The following is a 22,167-nucleotide window of genomic DNA, read 5'->3' on the forward strand; positions in this document are numbered from 1 at the left end:
CAGCGCAAGCTTTATTATTGCTTCCAAAAAATAGATAGAGTAAATCGAAAAATGTTCAGCATCTAATTTTGGGTTTTCAATCAAGCGAAACTTTATTGGTTCATGATATTGAAGGCGTTTTTTATCTCCAAACTGTGAATAAGACCATACTGCCCCTATTCGCATATGAGTCCCATGTGTAAAAACTGCAAACCGAGAAAAACGCTTGTAAAGTTTGAAACTTGTTTTCATTGAAACAATCGTATGCATCATTTGTTGGCAAAACCTATTAATAGTTCGGATAGAAAACACTTCAAAGAATACTTTTGTTTACTTTTGGGTTAATACTGACTAATAACTACGGAGATATTTTAATACACGCAGAAAAATAGAAATTAGTTTCAAAGGAAAGTGCCGCAAAAACAAAGGATTTTTTCCTTTGATTTTGGGACAAATAAAAATTCCTTTTATTCAAATGCATTTTCTTTTGTTTCGAAGAAATGCTTTCCTTTGAATCAAAACTTTTTCTCTGTTTCAAATAATTAAATGCTTTTGATTCAAAAACCTTTTCGTTTAATTTTATGAAATTTTCCTTTATTCCAACGGTATTTGGGTTTCAATTTAAAAGCATTTGTTTTTCGATTCTATTTTTTGTTCCTAAAAATTCTAGTACTACATATTAATTTTCATCCTATTGGAAATTAAAAGAAAGCAATTATGGTTAAAACATTTTATTTATCTTTAAGTGCATGTTCATCATTTAGATCACCGATTTTCCACAGGATAAGAGTTCTTGAACCGGTACATCTGTAAATAAAGAGGAGAACAGATAATACGGCTTGTTGTGAAGCTTCAAAAAACGACATTAAACTAAATAATGCAATTAAAAAAAATTAAAATTATTTGCATATATTGCATGACAATGTACTTACTAGACGATGTTTGTTGACGGACAGTTCCATCCGAACATCCGATGAAGGGTTTCGGCGCCAGATGTTGAGTCTCCTTGGACCGGACCAGAAGCGATTGCAACGTCTTAAGTCGGAGGACCGGAACAGTCGGTACAGTTACCTCTTCAAATTATTTCGATGAATGGTTGCCCTGAAAAATGTTTTTAAGTTGACGTTTTATTTGAAATTAAATTGATTTTTAATGACCTACCTAAGAGTCCACTATCGTTTGTCCTCTCAAAGCTGTCGCCGGGTACGTCTCGTGATTCCAGTGCTGTCTGGCGGTTGCGCGGCAGGAAGATTCCGCAGAAAATAAATAGGTCTGACTGGTTGTCGGAAAAGCTTCTCGCCGACCCGTCCATCAAACAGAAGCTAATGGAAATGTGTCGATTGTTTGACGAAAAAATACTTTGGTTCAAAATAAAATTCTTCTGAATCAATGAATTTTTACTTTGATTTTGAGATGAATAAAAAATTCTTTGAATTCAAATCAAATATTTTGATTTGAAAATTTGGAACATTGGTTTTATGGGAAAAAAGTTCGGTTCAATATAAAATTTACTTGAATCAAGGAATTTGGATTTTGTTTCAATGTACATAAGGTTTTTGAATCAAAGATGTATTTTTTTTAGTTCAATGCTACTACTTTTCGCTGCGTGTAAAACACTCATGTGTCTCATATGCGAATATTCTTAACCCACGAACAGAGATTATTCGCAAATGAGTCTCTGGTGCTAAAGTTATCGACAAGTGGCAAGTACTTTTCTTACATATTTTTTTATTTGTTTACCATTCTTTTTTATGACAGAAGAAAGTTATCGAAAGATCTTGATTCCAAACTGATTTCAATTAAGGTTTTTTCGCCAAGTGGGATGTGTTTTCCAGTGTTTTTTCCAAAACTTTGTTTTCATTCGTGTGAAACTGCTGCGAATTTATCAGACATCATCATCATCATCATTTAATTCAATGTGTGTTACGGATACGTAGATAACACCGACCAAAAGTCTGCTGGATTCAAAACAAAGAAGGAGATTTCTTCCGAGATCATCTTCCTAGGTTATAAACGAAAACAGTGATATTTCTCTATGCATATAGAAAAAAGTAATGAAAAAAGTTTACTATTTTGTTACCGAAACAACACTTCAAGTACCACCCACCCGATCACACATTAGATCGTCGAAATTACCAACGAAGGAACCATCCTAAACAGAGACTGATCTATTGAGCGTTGTTCATAGGTTGATTTTTGTCTTATTAATGTTTTTTGTGACTAAGAACCAGCCCAAGTAACCAAAAGTCGCATAGATACTTAATTTTGTGCATCAAAAGTTCACATTTGGCTGGATAAAAGGTACTCGAGAGAAATGAAAATAAGTGCTTGTTTTGGGATTCTGAACGAACAAAAAAAGTCTAAACAAGTAGCATAGAACATTTTTGTGCGTTGCAAGTACCTTAAATAATCCAGGATCCATTTTGGCTTATCGTGCTTCGTTACGAAAAGTTAACGAATTTTTTGGTTCCATACAGAACTTCTTACGAACTTTTTGGTCCCTTGCAGAACTTGATACGAACTTTTTGGTTCCATGAGGAACTTCTATAGAATTTCATTGCAAACGTTAGCGTTAAGATTTTACCCAAGAGTGAATAACAAAATATCAGAGCTACGAATATACGAACAACGAATTAATCTTTCAAATAAATCCACTGTTGTAATCAAAATGGATAGATGGCATAAATCTAACATATATTTCACTTTTATTTTGTTTTCACAATATTCATATCTAACAAACAGAAAAAAACACATCTCCTTGTTTACAATCCGATGTCCTTTATTTATCCATTGCGAAGTTATTATAACAGCTGAAGCTGGAAAACCTCCAGCACCTAGAGCATTTATTACCGGCTAGTACCGACGGTAGCTTTTCGCAGCTGTTAGCAATATTCCTCAAAAGGTTCAACTTGAATCTAACTTTATCTATTCCTTTTCTATATTTGGAACAGTTCCGCAAATCTTGATTGTCATGATTGGGAAAAACCTTGATGAGCAATCACATGAAAGCCCTCTCCATTTTTAAACTAAAATTGGAAACAGATAGTTAGAAAATTAATCAAAAAAAAAACAAAAATAAAAAATAAATTACTCACGTTTAATTTCTATTCCTCTTAGTTTGTTTTGGAAAAAAATTATACATCCTTTGGTAAATAGATACGAATGTTTACATTTTTACAATATCGCCTGCTTTGAAAAAGCGATAATTCTAAGTTTCTTTTATATTGATGTTTAAAATAACAGCTATCTACACTGTAAATTTTTGCGTCGATTTCCAGCAAAAATTTTTGCAGGAAATGTTCAGCAATCAATTTTTTTGCTGGAAACCAGCAAACATGATTCGTTTTGTTGACTTTTCCAGCAATTGCTCTGGTTTGCTGGAAATTTCAGCAATCGAATCGTATTGCTGGAAAATCAGTATCCGATCTGCCAGATTTGGACTTAGTTTATTTCCGTGATATTAAATTCAGGTCAGTCTAGAAAGTGCGGAAGTTAGGTGAGGACCGTGAGGATAAATAAAAAAAACTCTATTCCAAAGAATCATTCTGTAAGTAGATCGTTCCGCTCAAAATAATGCAACAAAGCTGACGAAATTTTATAAGTTTACAGGTTTAGTTCATCAATTGGCAATTCCGGCTGGAGGATGTCTTCGTGCGCGCAGCTGCTGGTAGACCACGAAATCATTTAGGGCCATGTGTTTAGCCGCCTCAAAGGGCAGTGATGATTGCAGTTCAACCTTTGTGTTTGGCATGAATAAAATAAATTATGTTGAACAAAAGCATTTCATTTCTTTTTATTTCTGGAAAAGCAATCATATAACATTATAAACACATACTAATATAAACCAAACATTTGTAGGTTTCTCTAAATGACTTTTTAAATTTTGCTGATTTTCCAGCAATTGTGTTTGCTGACTTTTCCAGCAATTCAAATTGCTGGAAATTTTGCTGGAAAGTCAGCGGGACAAAAACCAGCAAAATTTTGCTGGTTTCCAGCAATAAAAAATTTGCTGTGTAAGTATTGCCCATGGTACGGAGGTAGCGTGTTCAGTTCTCACCTCGTTGGTTCAGGTTCAAATCTTCAAGCATGCAACCCAAGTAACCAAAAGTCGCATAGATACTTAATCTTGTGCATTAAAAGTTCACATTTGGCTGAGTAAAAGGTCCTGGAGAGAATTGAAAATAAGTGCTTGAATCGGACTTCTGAACGAACATAAAAAGTCTAAAAAAGTAGCATAGAACATTTTTGTGCGTTCTAAGTACCTTTAAAAATCCAGGATTAAATTTGGACTATCGTGCTTCGTTACGAACTTCTTACGAATTTTTTGGTTCCATGAAGAACTTCTTACGAACTTTTCGGTTCCATGCAGCACTTGTTACGAACGTTTTGGTTCCATGAGGAACTTCTAAAGAACTTCAATGCAAACGTATAAATTATTTATAAAATATAAAAGAATGGTTTGTTTTACGTTAATTTTCTTCATGGAGTTTTGTCGAAGTTTTCCATTTAATTTTTTCACATGGCTTGGATTTTTTTTTTTCAAAATCGTTTTAACTAGTAACAGTTCAATCAATCATGTTTATCTAGATATTTCACTCAAACAAAGCTTTTTTTCTCGGTCAATGGTGAATATGACAAAAATGGGTGAAGGGAGGAACATAAAACAGTATAAATAATTTAGGATATGTATACCCAAGCAACCAGAATTCCCTTAAAAAGGTTCCACAGAAGCTTAATCAGCTCTCGTTTGTGTCTGAAGGGAATGCTAATCAGCCCAAAATTTAAGTTCTTAAAGCTACTTTCAAGTTCGTTTAGGTGGCTGAAGAGAACGCTATTCAGCTTCTAAGAGAATGTCAGAAACTTCTACGCGCCGAAAAAAAATCCGATTGACAGATTGTTCTGACAATCAGATGTCAGATTGCTAGGTTGCCGGTCTATCATGGTCTATCTCATTGGTTTTAATTATATTGTTTTGATTACAAAATCTGCTTACACGCCTAGGGAATTGAACCGCTGCTCTCTAGATTGCGATGAAACTCACCAGCCTCTCGACCAATCCAGCAATAGATCATTGCCATTGTAATAATTAGTATTTAAACTCAATATCATTTGAGATGATTGAATAGGTTGGTCAATAGTTTGTTCCTTATGTCGTTTGAAGGACTTTCAGTACACAATATGAATAATAACAATAATTCGCATCATCAAAAATTTATTCGAATATCTTAAAATTTATAAGAAAAATTCGAAAAAATCTTGAATTCCTTTGGTAAATATCAGTACAGATATAAACAAAACAAATACCATGACAAGAAATTGACAGCCATTTTTGACATGTCGCTTAGAATTCCCATATAGGTTCTTTAAAACACCTTCAAGTATCTTAATGGTGCGTTTTAGGATGTTACGCGAACGTTATCGACCTTCTTGAAAGACATTTTTGACATGTCGCTTAGTATTCCCATATAGGTTCTTCAAAACACCTTCAAGTATCTTAATGGTACGTTTTAGAATGTTACGCGAACGTTATCGACCTTCTTGAAAGTAGTTCTATTGAATGCGCTTAGAAGTTCCGTTATCGATAGTTTATCCTTTCAAAGGGCGATAGAAGTTCCTGAGTAACTTTTACGCGACAAGAGTCACCTGAAGTTCCCGTAAAACATTTTTTCAGCCAAATGTGAACTTCGGAGTTCGGAGTTAAGTAAAAACGCGACTTTTGGTTGCTTGGGTATTCATCAGCAATATTCATAACTTATAAATTTAATTTATATTCACAATCTTACTACTTTCAAACCCAAGTAACCAAAAGTCGCAAAGATACTTAATTTTGTGCATCAAAAGTTCACATTTGGCTGTATAAAAGGTACTCGAGAGAAATGAAAAAAAGTGCTTGATTTGGACTTCTGAACGAACATAAAAAGTCTAAAAAAGTAGCATGGAACATTTTTGTGCGTTCCAAGTACCTTAAAAAATCCAGGATTCAATTTGGCGTATTGTGCTTCGTTACGAACTTTTAACGAATTTTTTGGTTCCATGCAGGACTTCTTACGAACTTTTTGGTTTCATGCAGAACTTGATACGAACTTTTTGGTTCCATGAGGAACTTCTAAAGAACTTCAATGCAAACGTAAGCGTTAAGATTTTGCACAAGAAAGAATAACAGAAAATCAGAGCTACGAATATACGAACAACGAAATAAACCCACAAATAAATCAATTGTTTTGATCCAAATGGAAAGATGTCATAAATCTTAAAGATTGTCTTAAAAATTCATCTCACGTTTTAAATTTGAATAATATTTATATCTAATAAACCGAACCAAAAAATCACATCTCTTCGTTGACAATCCGATTTTTCGTTTAATTTTCCTTCGCGAAGTTATTATTACATCCTTATTACTCCTCTGTCAAAGGAATTATTTATAGGTTTTAAATTATATAGGAATAAAACTTTAAACTCCAGATGAGTTTAGAAAGATGCTGAAAGCTTAAAATGAAGAAAATGGTTAATTTTCAAAAATAAATGAAAACCCATAACATTTTATTAAGAGAAACCGTTTTTATTAATGAATTCAATTTAATGTTTCAAACCTCAAATCAGACGTCGTTTTTGGATTTTAGTTATTTTTCTCCTCTACTTGAGCATTGTGATAATCATTTCATTGAGAGACTCATCTTGCAAATTACTTTAACAATAAGGTCGAATCAAGCAGGATAGTGACCAAGCACAGGGTTATCAGTTGATAGCATAGGTTTTCCGTCTAGGTCAACGGACCGTTCCGATTAGTTGAACCGTTTTATAAATTTATTTCCAAAACTGTCCAAAACTTCGAAAGCATCCTGAAAATCATAAAACATAATAGACACTCTGAAGGAACAAAAATATTTATCAAAACTTACGATTTTCTGTTGGTTGCCTCCTTTTTCAGTTTGCTTTTAATCCTCACTAAATTTTCCATTTTCTTCTGATTAGTCCTTCTGTAACTCTTCTTGGTTTGATAGTTTAAGAAGTTTTCTTTCTAAACTGTCGAAACAAGTAGAAGAAAGAATGTGGTGCAAAAAAGATTTCACAAAAATAACATCAAACTTTATACTAACGTTAGCTCAATTCCAAATCTTGCTGAATCTAATTCCGTGATTGTTTGTTTATCTTTTGGTAAAAAGCCTACTTTGAGAAGGGATAGTCCTTAATTTGTTTAAATTGATGTTCTGAACATCGATACCATATGAATCGCCCATGGTACAAAGGTAACATGCTCAGCTTTCATCAGGAGGGTTCAGGTTCAAATCCCCAAGCAAGAAGCAAGTTTTAGAGTAAGTATGATATTCATTTAGAGAAAAGGATTTAAAAAAAAACAGATTTCATTGGTAATTGTAAGATTAATAACAAAAAAAAATGTGAACGCTTTATTTTGTCCTTTTTCTGTTTTTTTTTTCAAAGTTCATGCAAAGGCTGAATAGCCTTCTACTCAGCTTTGGATATGGAACTTGAAAGTGTGGATATGAACTTAAATTTCTAGCTGAATAGAATGCTATACAGCCCTTGAGCAGGGCTGAGTAAGCTTTTAAGAGAATGTTTTACGGAACTTTTGGTTACTTGGGAAGTTTATACGTTTTCCACAGCGATTCCGACTCTTCTTATTTTCATCCTCGATGAAAGCAACTCTCACATCAACCGCAACGACACATACAGCAACTAAAAAATTGAATACAACAAACAGCTGGTTTCAAAGGGGAACTCATCGATGGACACTGTGGAAATGTGGGCCGATGAAATTAATATTTTGCCCAATATTTAATGCGAAAATTTTCTGCCGTGAAAAGCGTCCCATTCTGTTTTTGATTTTCTCCTTGGACGAAAAGCTGACACAGTAGAAGCAGAGCGGCTCCCCCAGAACCTAGAGTAAGGTCGTCACTAGTTGGCACCGAAGGTAGTTTCTTGCGACCGGAAGCACTTATATCATCAATCTCTTCGTGCATTTGTGTTTCCGCTAAGAGCAACCGAAAATAATGCGTCCTTCAAATTTTTTATCCTGATACATTTTGAAGAATTGCGATTGTTTTCTTCCATCAAGAATCTAAAATTTACAAAATTATCGTTAGTGAAGCAGTACAAAATAAAACTCCTTAAAAAATCGTACTTTTTCACCAGCTCAATTTGGCTTTCATTTTCTCTTGTTGAAGATTCAGCAGCACTTCATTGTAGGATGTTTCTTATAAGAACTCGCGATTCACCGCTTGGAGTTATTTTTTTTTTTCAATTAGAATTTTAAAGAAAAAGTAAGGCACACATATCACAAAAAAACAAAACCTAACTTTGAAAACTTACGTTTGTTCTTGAATCGTGCGAGTCTGGTTTGGAAGAAATTGATTGATCATTAATGAATACAAATGTTTATGTTTTTTAAATATTTAGCCGACTTTGAAAACGTGATAACCTGAATCAACTTTAAATTGATGTTTAAAATTAGTTCAATATAAGCATTGCCCATGGTACAGAGGTAGCGTGTTCAGTTCTCACCACGAAGGTCCAGGTTCAAATCTACAAGCATACACGTTGTTAAAGTAAGTTTGAAATTCATTTAAAGAGGAGGTATGTAATAGTCCTACACAGATTTGAGAACATGGTAGATTCCAAATTAAGTAAAAATACATGATAGCGTTATTTTTTTCCTTTTCTGTTTTATTGATGGTTTCCTGCAAAGGCTGAGTAGCCTTCTACTCAGCTTTGATTAAAGAACTTAAAAGTGTGGATAAGAACTTAAATTTTCAGCTGAATAGAATGTTATACAGCGCTCGAGCAGGGCTGAGTAAGCTTTTAAGAGACTGTTTTATGGAACTTTTGGTTGCTTGGGAAGTTTTTCAAGTATGTGTAAAACTCATTCACAGTTAAAGCAACATTAAATTAGAATAAATAGGTATTATTGGTATATCAATATGGATTAAAGCAAGGAAAAGTATGATTCTTTTTTCATTAATTTTTATTTTTCGAGGTCTCGTGTGGAGGCTGAATAGCCTTCTACTCAGCTTCAACTATGGACTTTGAAAGTATCGATAAGAACTTAAATTTAAGGCTGAGTAGAATGCTATTCATTCGTTAAACAAAGCTGAGTAAGCTTGTAAGAGCCTGTTTTATGGAACTTTTGGTTACTTGGGAGGTTTCTTCGGAATCATTTTGCTACTGTACGTTCAATTTTTACGTAAATTAATGTTTTAGGCATTAACTTATTGATTTAATTCATTTGCTACCTATCCTTTCCTTCAATTGTAAGCTCTTGCGCTAAATTTTGGTCATGGGACTCATATGCGAATGTTTTTCACATGGGACACATCAGGGGTTATATTTTTTTCAAAATTTCGGGAACAAACTTCGAACAAAAACTTGCGAATAGAGGCAGCATATACATCACTTCGGTATAAACATTTATAAATTTTAAAATGTTCATATGCTTTTTTTAAATTGTTTTGGGTTGATAATAAAAAATCCTATTTTTAAGTTCAATTCGATATAGATATAGCTCAAATAAAATTTTTTTGATCCTCTTCAAATTCGACGAGAAATCTGGTAGTGGCAGCAAAAATAACCATGTCGTTTTTAAAAATCCATCCTGTAAATTTTGTTACTTAACCCAAAAAAACTGACCGGGGCGGGATGAATGATCCCATAGATGTTAAAATTCCAATGATCAAATAAATAATTAAAAAAAGACCAGCTAGCTTTATCGATTTTGTTTAGGGTTACCTTAACTTTTAAAGTGTTCAATAATACCTTTTAAATAATAACTTTTAAAGTGTTCCGAATATTTAGATACACTTTAAAATCACCAAGGGCACTCAAGGAAATTGTATTTTTTTTCCGGTGCCAAATGACCCAAAACTGCTTAAAACGTAGAAATCTGTTTTTCTTTAAGTTTGACCTGTAACTAGTGCTCGGTTAATGGTAAATGTACCAAGAAGAAGTTTTGTTTGTGGAGAAGTCGACCTGCGTCGAAGTTCGGCCCACAACCTCTAGGCACCAACCTGCACGGCAACGCTGAACAACAGGAGTTGGGAACTTCAATACCAAATGGAAGTGGAGTAAATACTTAAAATGGCATGCAATACTCAAATATGATGAAAGTTATCTGCCACTGCTTCCGGAGCGGCCATATTCACCGGAGCGCTACGCCGCCTAAATCCACCTTCGGTTAGCAACCGGTGCTTCCCAAGATCGTCAGTCCGTCTAAAACGCAGCTGAGGCTACCGCCCTACAACCAACCTGGTCCGGTATTGGGGGAGCCAACAACTCACAGCAATCTTAGTGTTGTGTCGGAAGTTGCCTGAACCCGACGACCACTAATTCAGCAGGTTTGCGAAGCAGTAAGGCCGTTTAACCGACGCACCCGTGGTGCCATTGCAGAAACGCGATAGGAAGAAGCCATAAAGGGGGGGGGGGGGGACGTTGTCCCAAGTGTGCGCATAACCAAAACCTAAAGTCAAGAGGTCGAAATAAACGTGGGAGGTTTCAAAGCTCATTAAAGTGTTTTCTTGGCTAGCCGGATCGCTGAGCCTGAGGCATATACTTACTTTGGTATTAGCCGTCCACAACATGGTTATTCTGTGGTTATTCCTCGAGTTCCTTCACTTCGGGCTCTCCTGTGAGTCAATTCTTATTTATTTATTTTTTTTTAATTAAAATATTTATTAAGGCCTTAAACTTCTTAAAGTATTTATGTGCCGGGGAATCCAATTTACAATAATTAAAATAAAGGAAGGGGGAAAGGAAGTGGGAAAAGGAAGGAAGAAAAAATCACTTATTTGTGTCGATGCGTGATCGACTTCGTGATGATCGAGTTCCTCCTGGGGGCATACAATTGGGCTCAGTAACTACCTCAACATCACTCGCTCCTTCACGGGTTGAAGGCGCGGGAGGTGGGGTCTGAGCGATGGGGTTTCGTTTCCTGGGGGGCGATTCTAGATCCACATTTTGTTTCGGCTTTGAAACTTCAGCTGATGGTCGTTGAGGTGGTGTGATGTTTTCCAATCTTGTACGTTTTTGTTGGCTAGTCTGCTGTTGGTTTTCTCGGTGTTGTTGTTGTTGTTGTTGCTTCTGCTGCGGTTGCTTCTGCTCCTGTTGTTTCTGATGGTGCGTTGGTTGAATTTCGTTTCGGTTTTGATCATTCAGTTGGGATGTGTTTTGTTTAGCTACGTTTGCGTAGCTCGAGCTGCTGGTGTTTGTTTGGATCATTCTTCGGGCTGTAGCAATCGGTAAATTTTGGTCTGTGCTGATTTTTATCGCCGCTGTCTCTGCCATCCATAAAGGGCAGCATCTATCGATGGGTGCGTGCTTTCCTGAGCAATTGTGGCAATAGCTAGGTAGAGTACAATTTTCTTCTTCGCTTTCATGTGTTTTCGAGCAATTTCTACACGTACGTGTCTGTTGCTGGCATTTTATTTTGGGATGACCATATTTTAAACATTGCCGACAAAGAAGAGGCTGTGAATAATATGGACGGGTGCGGACTCTCAATAAACCAAAATTTAAAAATTCTGGAATAGTAGTGCTGTTGATAGTTAGCACAAGAGTCGATGTGCCTACTACTCCTGAAGTTATTTTTTTCGTTATACGCCTGACATCTATTATTTTTTGCGGTTTCAATTCATTTAGTAGTTCTGTATCCGACATACCGTCAACGTCTCTACAGGTGACAACGAACTTCCGTTGGTTTAGATGGGGATGACGGCCAATAACTATAGGAGTTGCATTACCGAGTTGAGTTAGCTTAGCGAGCAACCTCACTTGATCCTTGCTTCTAACTTTCAACACGTACCAATTGTTCTTGCGTTCTATAAAACCTCCTTCGATAGTCCCGACATGGTCCGCAATAAATCGCGATATCACGAAGGGGTTTTTTGGCAGCTCGTATCCGTCTTTAGCTTTCAGGGTTAGATAATATAAACGACCGCATAAGTTCTCTCGGTCCAGCCATTCCGGAACAGTCCTGCCGGGGAAATCCCCGGGCGATGGGCTCATTGCGAGCACTTTGGTATTCTTACACCACTTTAGAAAAAACGATCATTTGCCTTTTGTCACAATAACGATATAGAAAACACATCTGCTATCGACGGAGGCAGAGGACAAACTGATGCAATTCTTATTTAGTTTTATTTAATTTGTTACTTTGATTTACCGGCTTAGCGGTGAAAACTGATGTCCTTTTTAGTAGGGACATCTTAAGATTATGAAATTTTTTTAAATTTTATTTTATTTTTTAATAGATGGATAGAGGGTTAGAAGAAATGAAAGATGGTGCAAATGAACGGGTAGAATTTGTTTAGAAGCATTACCATCACATATCAAATTTTTAGATTACAGATAGAGTTGCATCTACCACCACACATTAGTAGGCTCTAACCGCTCATTTTCACCATCTTTCATTTCTTCTAACCTTCTATCCATCTATATAAAAAAATCATAATCTTAAGATGTCCCTACTAAAAAGGACATCACTTTTCACCGCTAGGCCGATAAATCAAAGTAACAAACTAAAAATACGGTGGTTAATCTCTTCATAAAAATAAAGTTTCATTTAATATTTAAAAAAAAACGCTGATTCTGTACTCATGATAGGACTCAGTATGACAGTAAAAATGAAAAAATCCCCTATATTGCGACAACGGTAAGCACTTTGGACATTTAACATACGTTTGTGCTTATCTTGGACAGACGGAAGATTTACAAAAGTACTGGCTAGAAAATTACAGGAGCACATGATTTGAAATTATCTGTACCCATTTTGAATAGGCTTTCGTGTTCCAAATAAAAACCAAATCTAGAGCTTAAAAACACAACTTTATCGAACATCGATGGCAGCAGATTCATTCATCAAACAGATTCAAACCACTAGCTGAAGCTTCGCAAACAGTCCCAAAACTGCAGCCCCAACTCCGGTCATATGGGTCGAGCAAACTCCACCCAAATTGTTGGAACCATCTTGCAGCGGATCTCGATGGTAAAGGTAGCGGAAGCACCCATTGGAACTTTGCCAACCAACGATCTGCACCAACCAGGATGGGTTCCGAAATTCGCCGAAGCCTGCGTAGGCGCACAGGAAAATTTGTTCCATGAAAAGATCTCGTAGCATCTCCGGGTAGTTCAGATCCGTAATGAAGTTGGCTTCGCGCAGCATCTGGCCACAGAGCTGCCGCTGAGTTTCAACGACGAAATCCAGCTCAACATTGGCGAACCGTTGCTTAGCCAGAATGATATAGAACAGTAATCTGAAAGCAAAAAAATATAGTTAGAACAACCATAAATTTTATTAGCTAATTAAACTTACTTATGAGTCAGATGATAACCGTAAGATCGCCGTCTCACGGACATGGCCGCATTACATTCCTGGCTCAGGTGCAACATTTTGCCGAACTTTGCTCCTGCTGACGCATTATACTCATTTTCCGACTCATTAACGAGCAGTTCCGATAAGCATTGATCTGTTTGTAAAACAAATTGCAAACAATTATTTCACACTGATTGATGAAATGCTTTGTAAATAGGAAAATTTCTACCCGATTGCAGCTCGCTGGGTGCCGCGTCCACATCTAGAACTTGTAGATAGTTCCTTAAAGCCTTCCGAGAGAACTTTGGCTTTGGCCCGCTTTCCGACAGATGCAAATCATTTGATGCCGGACTACCGTCATCGCCGGGTGACTCACGCCAGAAATGTGAATCGATCAGAAGTTTACTCACTTGAAAGATTGAATTTCATGATTAAAAAAAATGTTGAAAAAGCAATTAGTCTTACCAACAGCATTGGCTCCACTAGGAAACGAAAAAATGCTGTCCAAGCGGCTCTCAACGTATGCACATTTTCGTTGCAACGCTTCGATAAACGGCCGATTGGGAAGCTCGGATTCAGCCAGTATTGTTTGGAGTTGTCCTGTTGATGAAAAAAGAAAAGTGAATGAATTGTTGTTCATTACCGTTTTGCATATGAGATGTTGGTCTATTCAAGATATGTATGTAAGGATATCAGGAAGGAAATCAAACTAAATGGGAAACATTTCAGATCGATTTTGAAAACCGACCAAATACATTTTGTAGATTGTCCCAAAAAACTGCCCTGTGCCAAATTTCAACTCAATTGGTTTAGGTGTGCCTCAAATCGCTCAAGGGGACTAAAGGAAATCGGAAAAATCACAATTTGAATGTTGATGCCAAATGACACATTCCACACGCTTGTAACGCTCAAAAGTGTTTTTTATCCGTTCGCGTATCAAAAAATTTCAAACTTGTATATAGTTTTGATAATTCAAATCACACAGAACCATCGGAAAAAAGAGAAGAAAAAAAAATTGAAGTTTTGAAGCCAAAAACACTGCTTCATTTTGTAGAAAAAATAATTTGTTTATATTCAATGTGGTTGTTTTGAAAAGGGAACAAAAACAATCGCAAATGAGTGAATTCACGTCACCAAAAAAGGGAACTTTTTAATTTTGCTAGAAAACTGACATTTTCTTACATAAAAAATGAGATCTTTTTTGAAAATGATAGGACGATTCTAAAGCACGAAATTTTATAGAAATCGGTTGAGTGTCACGTCACGAAATTAAATTTTTGTAAATTAAATGGAAAATATGCTCTGAAGGCTGTTTCGACACTCCAGATGGTCGGATTTTTACAAATCTAATATAATTGAGTGGATTTTTCAACAAGTTCGTTATTTTTAAATAAAAATACAAAAAGATTGTAAAAAAATATTTTTTTGTTTGGTGAATCTTTGAATGAAGTAGTAATTTTAACGTATGATCCCTCAATATGTTGCTATTCAAGTGCCAATAAAAATAAGGAAAAATGTAGGTGAAAATACAGACCCCGTTCGATTTTGGCAACACGCCCGTACATTTTGTGTTGCCAAAATCGAACAGTTTTTTTCTCAACTTTTTTTTCAGTTATTTTTCAAAATAACTAGGGGAGAGTGGGGAAACGTGGGCCACTTTTAATATCTCAGATGTGTGTTGAGATAAAAATTTCAAACCAACTGTCATCGTCGTCGCTTTGCGTGAGCATATATTCCTATATGTTGTTGACCGAAATACGCATCATATGCTTCTTTTATTTATCAAGCTAAAAAAAGTTAGAAAAATTTAGTTACATAATTAAAAAAACACCCGCTAATTTCATCGATGGGGAACCTAAAGTGCATAACAAAAATATGCTCATACGCTTATGATCTTAGTTTTGTCATGATCTTTCACGTGGAAAAGGAATTTTTGATGAAACATCAATAAGTCACCCAAACGCAACCAATTTGCAAATCATAGCTTGTGGGGAATCGTGGGCCACACATCTTGAATCACCTATATTTTTATGTTTTTATACACATTCAGTACTTAAAATACGTTTTTCCTATCTGTAAAGTTTTCTTATGCCAAATGAAGAGTTATGAAAAATATTTTGTCTATCCTATATAAGAAATTCGTTCGCGAGCCAGGTTTTGGAATCTATGCGATCATACACAGCTCTCTTTTTTATTTCACTATCTGAAATTGCTTTTAAATAACGAAATGAATTAGGAAATCACAGTGTTGCATACACTCATAAACTTTGCATGTTATTTGGTCAATTTGGATTTGGTGGCCCACGATTCCCTACCATTTTTCAAAATCCAAAAAATATTGCTTTTTTTTCAAACAGTCAGAATTTGGGGAAAATAACTTTTTAAAATTTTTAAAAAAATACCTTATGATACCATGAAAATGTAGAAAACCATACCATTTTTAATTTTTAATTTATTTTTTATAATATAGAAGTTATGAAACAACGAAAAAAAGTGGCCCATGATTCCCCACTCTCCTATATTATTATTATCATAAACGTTATTCTTAGTCAATTTCCGACCATTTGTAGTAATTTCTTATATTTTTCATCATGTTTTTAATGCATTTTGCACTATTCTTGTTTTATTTTATAATGTTTGTTTTCATTTGTCATATTTGCTGTTTTTGTCATTCTTCATCATTTTTTAGTTGTTTTTTGTCATTTTCAGTCTTTTGTTTGAATTTATTTTTAAACTTTTTGACTTTTCATCTTTTTGTCATTTTTGAGTACTTTATAAAGTTTAAAAAAAATTGTTAATACTGTTGCATTTGATCACCATTTAAGAACATAAAAACGTATTTTTGGGGTTTGTCTAAATTAAATTGGTACTGTTATAACGAAAACTAAAAGGTATTGTTTCTAAAACCGTTCGATCTTGGCACATGTTCTAAAATCGAATGTTGCCAAAAACGAACGGGGTCTGTACTGAAAATTTATTATTGGAAAAGTCGGAACAACAAAATATCGTTTTTGGAAGTGCACATAAAATTTGAAGGCTTTAAAGAATGGTTCAGTATAATTTTATATTTCGTGACGTGAATTCAGTTGATTACCCTTCTGTTTAAACTGAGTGAATTCACGTCACAACTTCAAATAAGCATTTCATCGTTCGTTGTTGTTCAATCGAAAAGGTAATCAAATTGTAGACAATTGTTTTTCTACAACTCATTCGAAGACACAGATATTCTATTCCCACAGAGAGAACAAGAAATCAAAGTAGTGTGTACTGAAGTCAAAAATGGTCAATTCGAGCGTGAGTTCACGTCACAAAAGTAATCGATCACAACAAAAATAACTTAAATTTTTAAATAACAAAATAATATTATTTTAATGGAAATTCAATTTGCGACCATTACCTAAAATTTTCTTCATTTTCAAGTAAATTGGTTGACTTCTAGAAAGATAACAGTGCAGAAAAGTCCGGAAAAGCGGTTTCGGGATGGAATGTGTCAAATGACTTAGAAATGCATGAAACTTCAAGATCTGGTGTTATTTCGAGTAAAAAAAATTGGTCAAAAATCCACTTTATATGACTTTTTTCGGAAAACCATTCGTTTTTCGAAAAACGACTAAGTACCGGAAAGTCGATATTTAACAAAAAAAAAGCAAGATAACACCAGATCTCAACGTTTTATGCATTTCTAAGTCATTTGGCATCCAAATTCAAATTTCGATTTTTCCGATTTGCCTTGGTTCCCACTTTGGTGATTTTTTGAGGGTATAAAAATCGTGACTTTGAGCGAGCGTTTTGAGGCACCCCAAAATCAAGTCCGATTGAGCTGAAACCTAACCTAACCATGCCTAACATAACCTAACCTAACAATGCCTGCATAAACCTACATGAAAACTAAAAGTGACTTTGGATCAATTTATTACCATTCATTCAATCCAGGATTCAGCTTTGCCTAGGTATTTTTCTTTTAAAAGATACAACGCTTTGAAAAAATAAATTTTACAATTTTAAGAAACTTGAATAGATAAGATTACAACTATTTCTGACATCATTCAAGAAAGCCTTTGTGTAGTTGATAGTTGATAATATCAACTGGATATTAAAGATTTTAACTTATTTAACAACTTCGTGAAAGACAGCGAAACGATTTGACTTATAGGTTTAAAAAATATCATAAATTTAATTCGGTGTAAATTTTCTTGAAAATTTAATTATAATTCCCATATTTTGCTCAATTGGAAAAAATTAGCAAAAAGCAAACTTCTGTTACTTTTTTCTTATAAGTTAAAATTGCTCGTGGTCTTCGGAAAAGTTTATCAGTGTATAAAACCTTATAACTTAGGCGAAAAAGTGCAGAAATTTGTTTGATGAATTTTTAGCCATTTTCAAAAGTTATCTAGAAAACTAGAGATGATAGGAAAAATAATTTATCACATTTTTTAAATGAACTTCCCAAAATTAGTAAATATTAGATTTTAATTTTTTTGTACTTTGTTCCGAAAATCGCTCAAGAAAAGCAATCAGGATTCGTTTCAAGCTAGAAAATTTATACTTCGAGTGCTGTGATACGCGCATGGTTAAATTTTCAGTTGAACATATGTCGAACATCAACACTAACTAGACACAAAAATATATATACTATGCCCCATCGCTAGCTACCGTTGCTTTTCGTCACGTGGCAAATCGAAGGAAAAATCGACTGCTATGATTCTTTTGCCGCTGATTGTAGTAAAGCATGGCTCTGTGAATATGAGTGATTTTCGGAACATTACTTTGGTAAAATGTAAATTTTGTAGCCTCGTGTAATCATGCAACTGATTAAATTGTGGTTCGGAACGAGATGTGATTCTTTCAATAAAAGTCAATTATATTTGAGCGTTTGAGTGGATGCTGATTTTAGGAAAGTCTCTTTATGGCAACCAATGTAAACCTCTCTGGAGCCACATTTATCGTGTTTTAATTCCAATCGATTGAAAATCTCATTTTAGGACGGGCATGTCAAACTCTAGATCGGATCCATAATGAGGTGAACATAAATTACAAACTAAGCAAAAAAAATGTTTTTGTCTAGTTTAAATAAGTCAACAAATTTAGTGGCTTTTCATAGTGATTTTTTATTTTCATCCTTCGGTTAATCAGCTTTTAATTGAGCAGTCAAAAACGCTAAAATTTAAAAAATATATATTGAAATTATTCTTTATCGTTTTTCTTTTCTGGGATAAAAGTTAGGTTTAAGGTTTGTTTACATGAAATGTAGTGCAAGAATCAAAAAATATTTAGAATTCCAAAGATATATCTTTTTGAACTTTCAGGTGATTTTTGAAAGAAAAATTTGGTTTTCCCATAGAAATTTCCATATAAAATTAAAACTCGTTGTGCTAAATCAAGACTGAATGAATCACCTCCAAAATTCGTAATGTTGTTTGTGGCAGTAAAAACATCTTAAAAAAAGTTATGGGAGGTTTAAAAAAGTATAAACTTGAAATTTTCGTACAAAGCTTGCAGCGGTCTATTGGTCAGTCATTGGAAATCTTATCCGGTACAACAGTGTTCGAAGTTAAATCTTCGACTCGAACTCATGAAGATCGACTCAGCAGACAAGTGAATTTTATTCATGCATTTTTTTGTATACATTCTAGATATCTCACAACTTCATTCAAATATAATAACATAAATACCATGGATCAATTTCTCTTAATCTTTTAAATATTTTTTGTGAATATGTAACTCAAACGTGTTTACCCGTTTCTGAGATATTTGGATTTCAATTAGGCCGGAACAAATTTCAAATCCTTATTTTGTCACTCGGAGTTGGAGCATCGCAAGAGGGGGATAATAAAAAATAATGTGAACACAAATAAATTGGAATAAATTGCACGAAAGCTTGTATACAACAAAATTGCATACTATGTAATTGCACAAAACCGATAAATCAAGTTATTTTTTTAACGAAAAATTCAATAAAATCATGAATACAAAAAATGAAATAACACACAACTGCCACTATTATAAGTTTTCTATTGTTGTTATCGTTGGGATGTTTGAATTTTTTTTCCAAATTTACATAAAATACTTTAAACTTTATTTATTCCCCCCTTCGTGGTTTTGGAAAATTTCGAAGGGGGGGGTGACAAAAGAAGAAATTTATATTTTACCAGCCTTAGAGCAAGTTCACTGGTGTTGGGAAAAGTGGTAGAAATTGTGACATTATGAAAATTTTACCATACAAAGAAATGTTTTGAAGAACTTGAGGCGTTGTATTTTTTTACAAAACTGTTTCTATTTCAGTCGTATGTGATAGAAATATTGTTATTTCTGCATCACAGCATGCGAAACTACAACACGTGTTGTTAAAAAACTTGAAAGCCACAGATCTTGAAAATGTTTTTGCATGGTAAAGTGCATGTGCAAGTGCATGGTAAGAGCAAGTTCACTGGTGTTGAGAAAAAGTGATAGAAGTTTTGACACTTACGGCCCATTTTGAAAATTTTTCCATGCAAAAACATTTTCAAGATCTGTGGACTTCTAGTTTTTTTTTCAACACGTGTTGTATTTTCGCATGCTGTGATGCAAAAATAGCAATTTTTCTATCACATACGACTGAAATAGAAACAGTGTTGTAAAAAATACAACGCCCCAAGATCTTGAAAACATTTTTGCATGGTAAAATTTTCAAAATGTCAAAATTTCTACCACTTTTTCCCAACACCAGTGAACTTGCTCAAAGTGACAAAATTTCTCCCCCTTTTCCCAACACCAGTGAACTTGTTCTTAGTGTTTTTTAACCTACAGTTTGCATCAAAAGGTTAAACCAACTTTATTTATTTTTGCAAGGTGAAGCAATTTTCCCGTATGTTTGGATAACGTGACAATTTTTTGCCAGTATCGAGAAAGATCCAAGAAAGTCCCAGTGGGAGTCCAAAAAACAGCTGTAAATAAACTATTCGACCAAAGTTCATAAGGTTAATCATTGAAGGAGTCCTAGAGGATCTAAAAGTGAGCTAAAATTTAAATAAAGGTGAAGATGCTTGATTTCAAGAAGTTTAGGAATATGAGAGGTTTTATCTAACGCATTTCGTAAACTTTCTTTTAGGAATTGACAAAAAGATAATTTTTTTCTGAATTGTCTAGCTGACTTATAAACAGGCCTGACATAACATTTACAAGGTAAAAAATACTACCCACCGGTAAAATAAACGAAATACGGTTGTCAAATCTTGCGCAAAATATTCGGACCGCTAGCGAAGAATAATTATGAAATATATCGTAATGGATAGTAAAAGGAACTCGTTTGTGAGCAACTGGATGGAGGTTTCCAGCCAAAAACTTTTCGTTAACAAGTAACGTCTGGATGGATTGACACGATGAATGGCTAAATATACAAAGAAATACCGGTTAAATATACAAATGCGACCGTTTTCCCTGCATAGCAATTGAAAAGGTCCCACAAAAGGTCCATTGAATTCAAAATTTTGAGCTATTTGAAGGTCAAGTTTCAGGAAACAGAAAACGTTATCAAAAATACCCTATATTTAGAAAAAGGTTGGTTTAAAGTATACATTATAGATGGCGCACGTAGTGCCCAAAAATTGAAGTCGAAATACACACAACGTCACAATAATTTCCAAATGTAAACATTATTAGAGCAAGTTCACTGGTGTTGGGGGAAAGTGGTAGAAATTTAGTCACTTTTAGCACATTTTGAAAATTTTGCCATGCAAAACCATTTTCAAGATCTGTGGCCTTCAAGTTTTTTAACAACACGTGTAGTAGTTTCGCATGCTGTGATGCAAAAATAGCAATATTTCTATCACATACGGCTGACTGCCAAAGATCTTGAAAGCATTTTTGCTTTGTAAAATTTTCAAAATGTCAAAATTTCTATCACTTTTACCCAACACCAGTGAACTTGCTCTTACTAAGCAGCTTTTCTGAAAATTTCCTCAATTTCCTTTTTGTACTTTTTCGAATACACTCCTTAATATGCTGAATCAAAGCAATCGGGAGATTTCCTTTACGGTACCGTGGTCTAATTAAAGGGAATCTTTCGATTGCTTTCATTCAGTAGAATTATTCAACCAAGAAGGTTCACAACACATATTGGAATATTAATATAAACGTTCCGAAAAGGTGGCTCCAGAGAGTGAAACAAACGTTCCGGCGTTAAACACTTCTCGTTTTCTTAACGTATATCCTTTATTCACCGTTTGCAATCGCTATCCCCAGCAGCAAATCCGTGGTCAGATCTTCATAATTAACTATACAGGCATCCAGCAGCCTATCCAAACGGGCCAGCAGAGCATCCGGACCGATCAGTTCCTGCGGATCCGGACGACCGTTGGCAATAATCCCATCGAAGGATCTCCCGCCGAACACAACACGCGCCACCAGCAGCAGTTTCAAAATCAGAAACATACTTCCGAAAGTTCACTACTTCTCCACGCAAACGACCACATCGGAAGCGACCCGAACTGGAAGTGAACCTGTCTCACTGACCATGGACACTTCTTATAAGGAAGTTTCAACAGCTCTCTTGAAGTCGAAATGTCAGCATAACGGAAGACGTTAAATAATTGCTATGATTTGTCTTGCCGGAGGTTCCTGTTTTCGGCAGGTTCTCAAGCTTACATTTCTGAACCAAGATTTCAGATTTGAATATTTTGAGCCAGATTCATCCATAATACGGAAATCAATCTTCCCCGTAATATTTTTTTTCTACCCAAATTTATAAATCAAAAAATAAACTTGTAGACTTCAGTCCGTATTGTTGCTCTTCACAAAAATTTTCAAATTTTGAGACACTGAACACCGCTGTTAATTTTGAAAATCTGCCTTCAACGTGTTTGCCGCAGGAACGGTTTCCGTTTTCCCCAAAA

The 22,167-nt window shown here is 34.8% G+C and overlaps 1 protein-coding gene across 1 annotated transcript; it reads right to left on the reverse strand.

The window, feature by feature from the left end:
• Positions 1 to 12,791: 12,791 nt before the first annotated feature.
• On the reverse strand, positions 12,792 to 21,755 carry LOC129748627 (uncharacterized). The gene is made up of 5 exons (XM_055743289.1): positions 21,496 to 21,755; positions 13,763 to 13,897; positions 13,527 to 13,706; positions 13,298 to 13,451; positions 12,792 to 13,238 (listed from the first exon to the last, which is right to left on the reverse strand). The coding sequence occupies exons 1-5, from the start codon at positions 21,704 to 21,706 to the stop codon at positions 12,854 to 12,856; spliced, it is 1,065 nt and encodes a 354-aa protein (XP_055599264.1). The 5' UTR covers positions 21,707 to 21,755; the 3' UTR covers positions 12,792 to 12,853.
• Positions 21,756 to 22,167: the final 412 nt, after the last annotated feature.

Source organism: Uranotaenia lowii, chromosome 2, assembly GCF_029784155.1.
Source record: "Uranotaenia lowii strain MFRU-FL chromosome 2, ASM2978415v1, whole genome shotgun sequence".
Lineage (NCBI taxonomy): Eukaryota > Metazoa > Arthropoda > Insecta > Diptera > Culicidae > Uranotaenia > Uranotaenia lowii.

Excerpts from the sequence above, each read along its gene's own strand:
- LOC129748627 (XM_055743289.1), bottom strand. The coding sequence starts at position 21,706 with ATGTTTCTGATTTTGAAACTGCTGCTGGTGGCGCGTGTTGTGTTCGGC. Across the intron at positions 13,898-21,495 it reads GGGGATAGCGATTGCAAACG|GACAACTCCAAACAATACTG; the intron begins GTGAATAAAGGA and ends TTTCATCAACAG. Across the intron at positions 13,239-13,297 it reads GGTTATCATCTGACTCATAA|ATTACTGTTCTATATCATTC; the intron begins GTAAGTTTAATT and ends TTTTGCTTTCAG.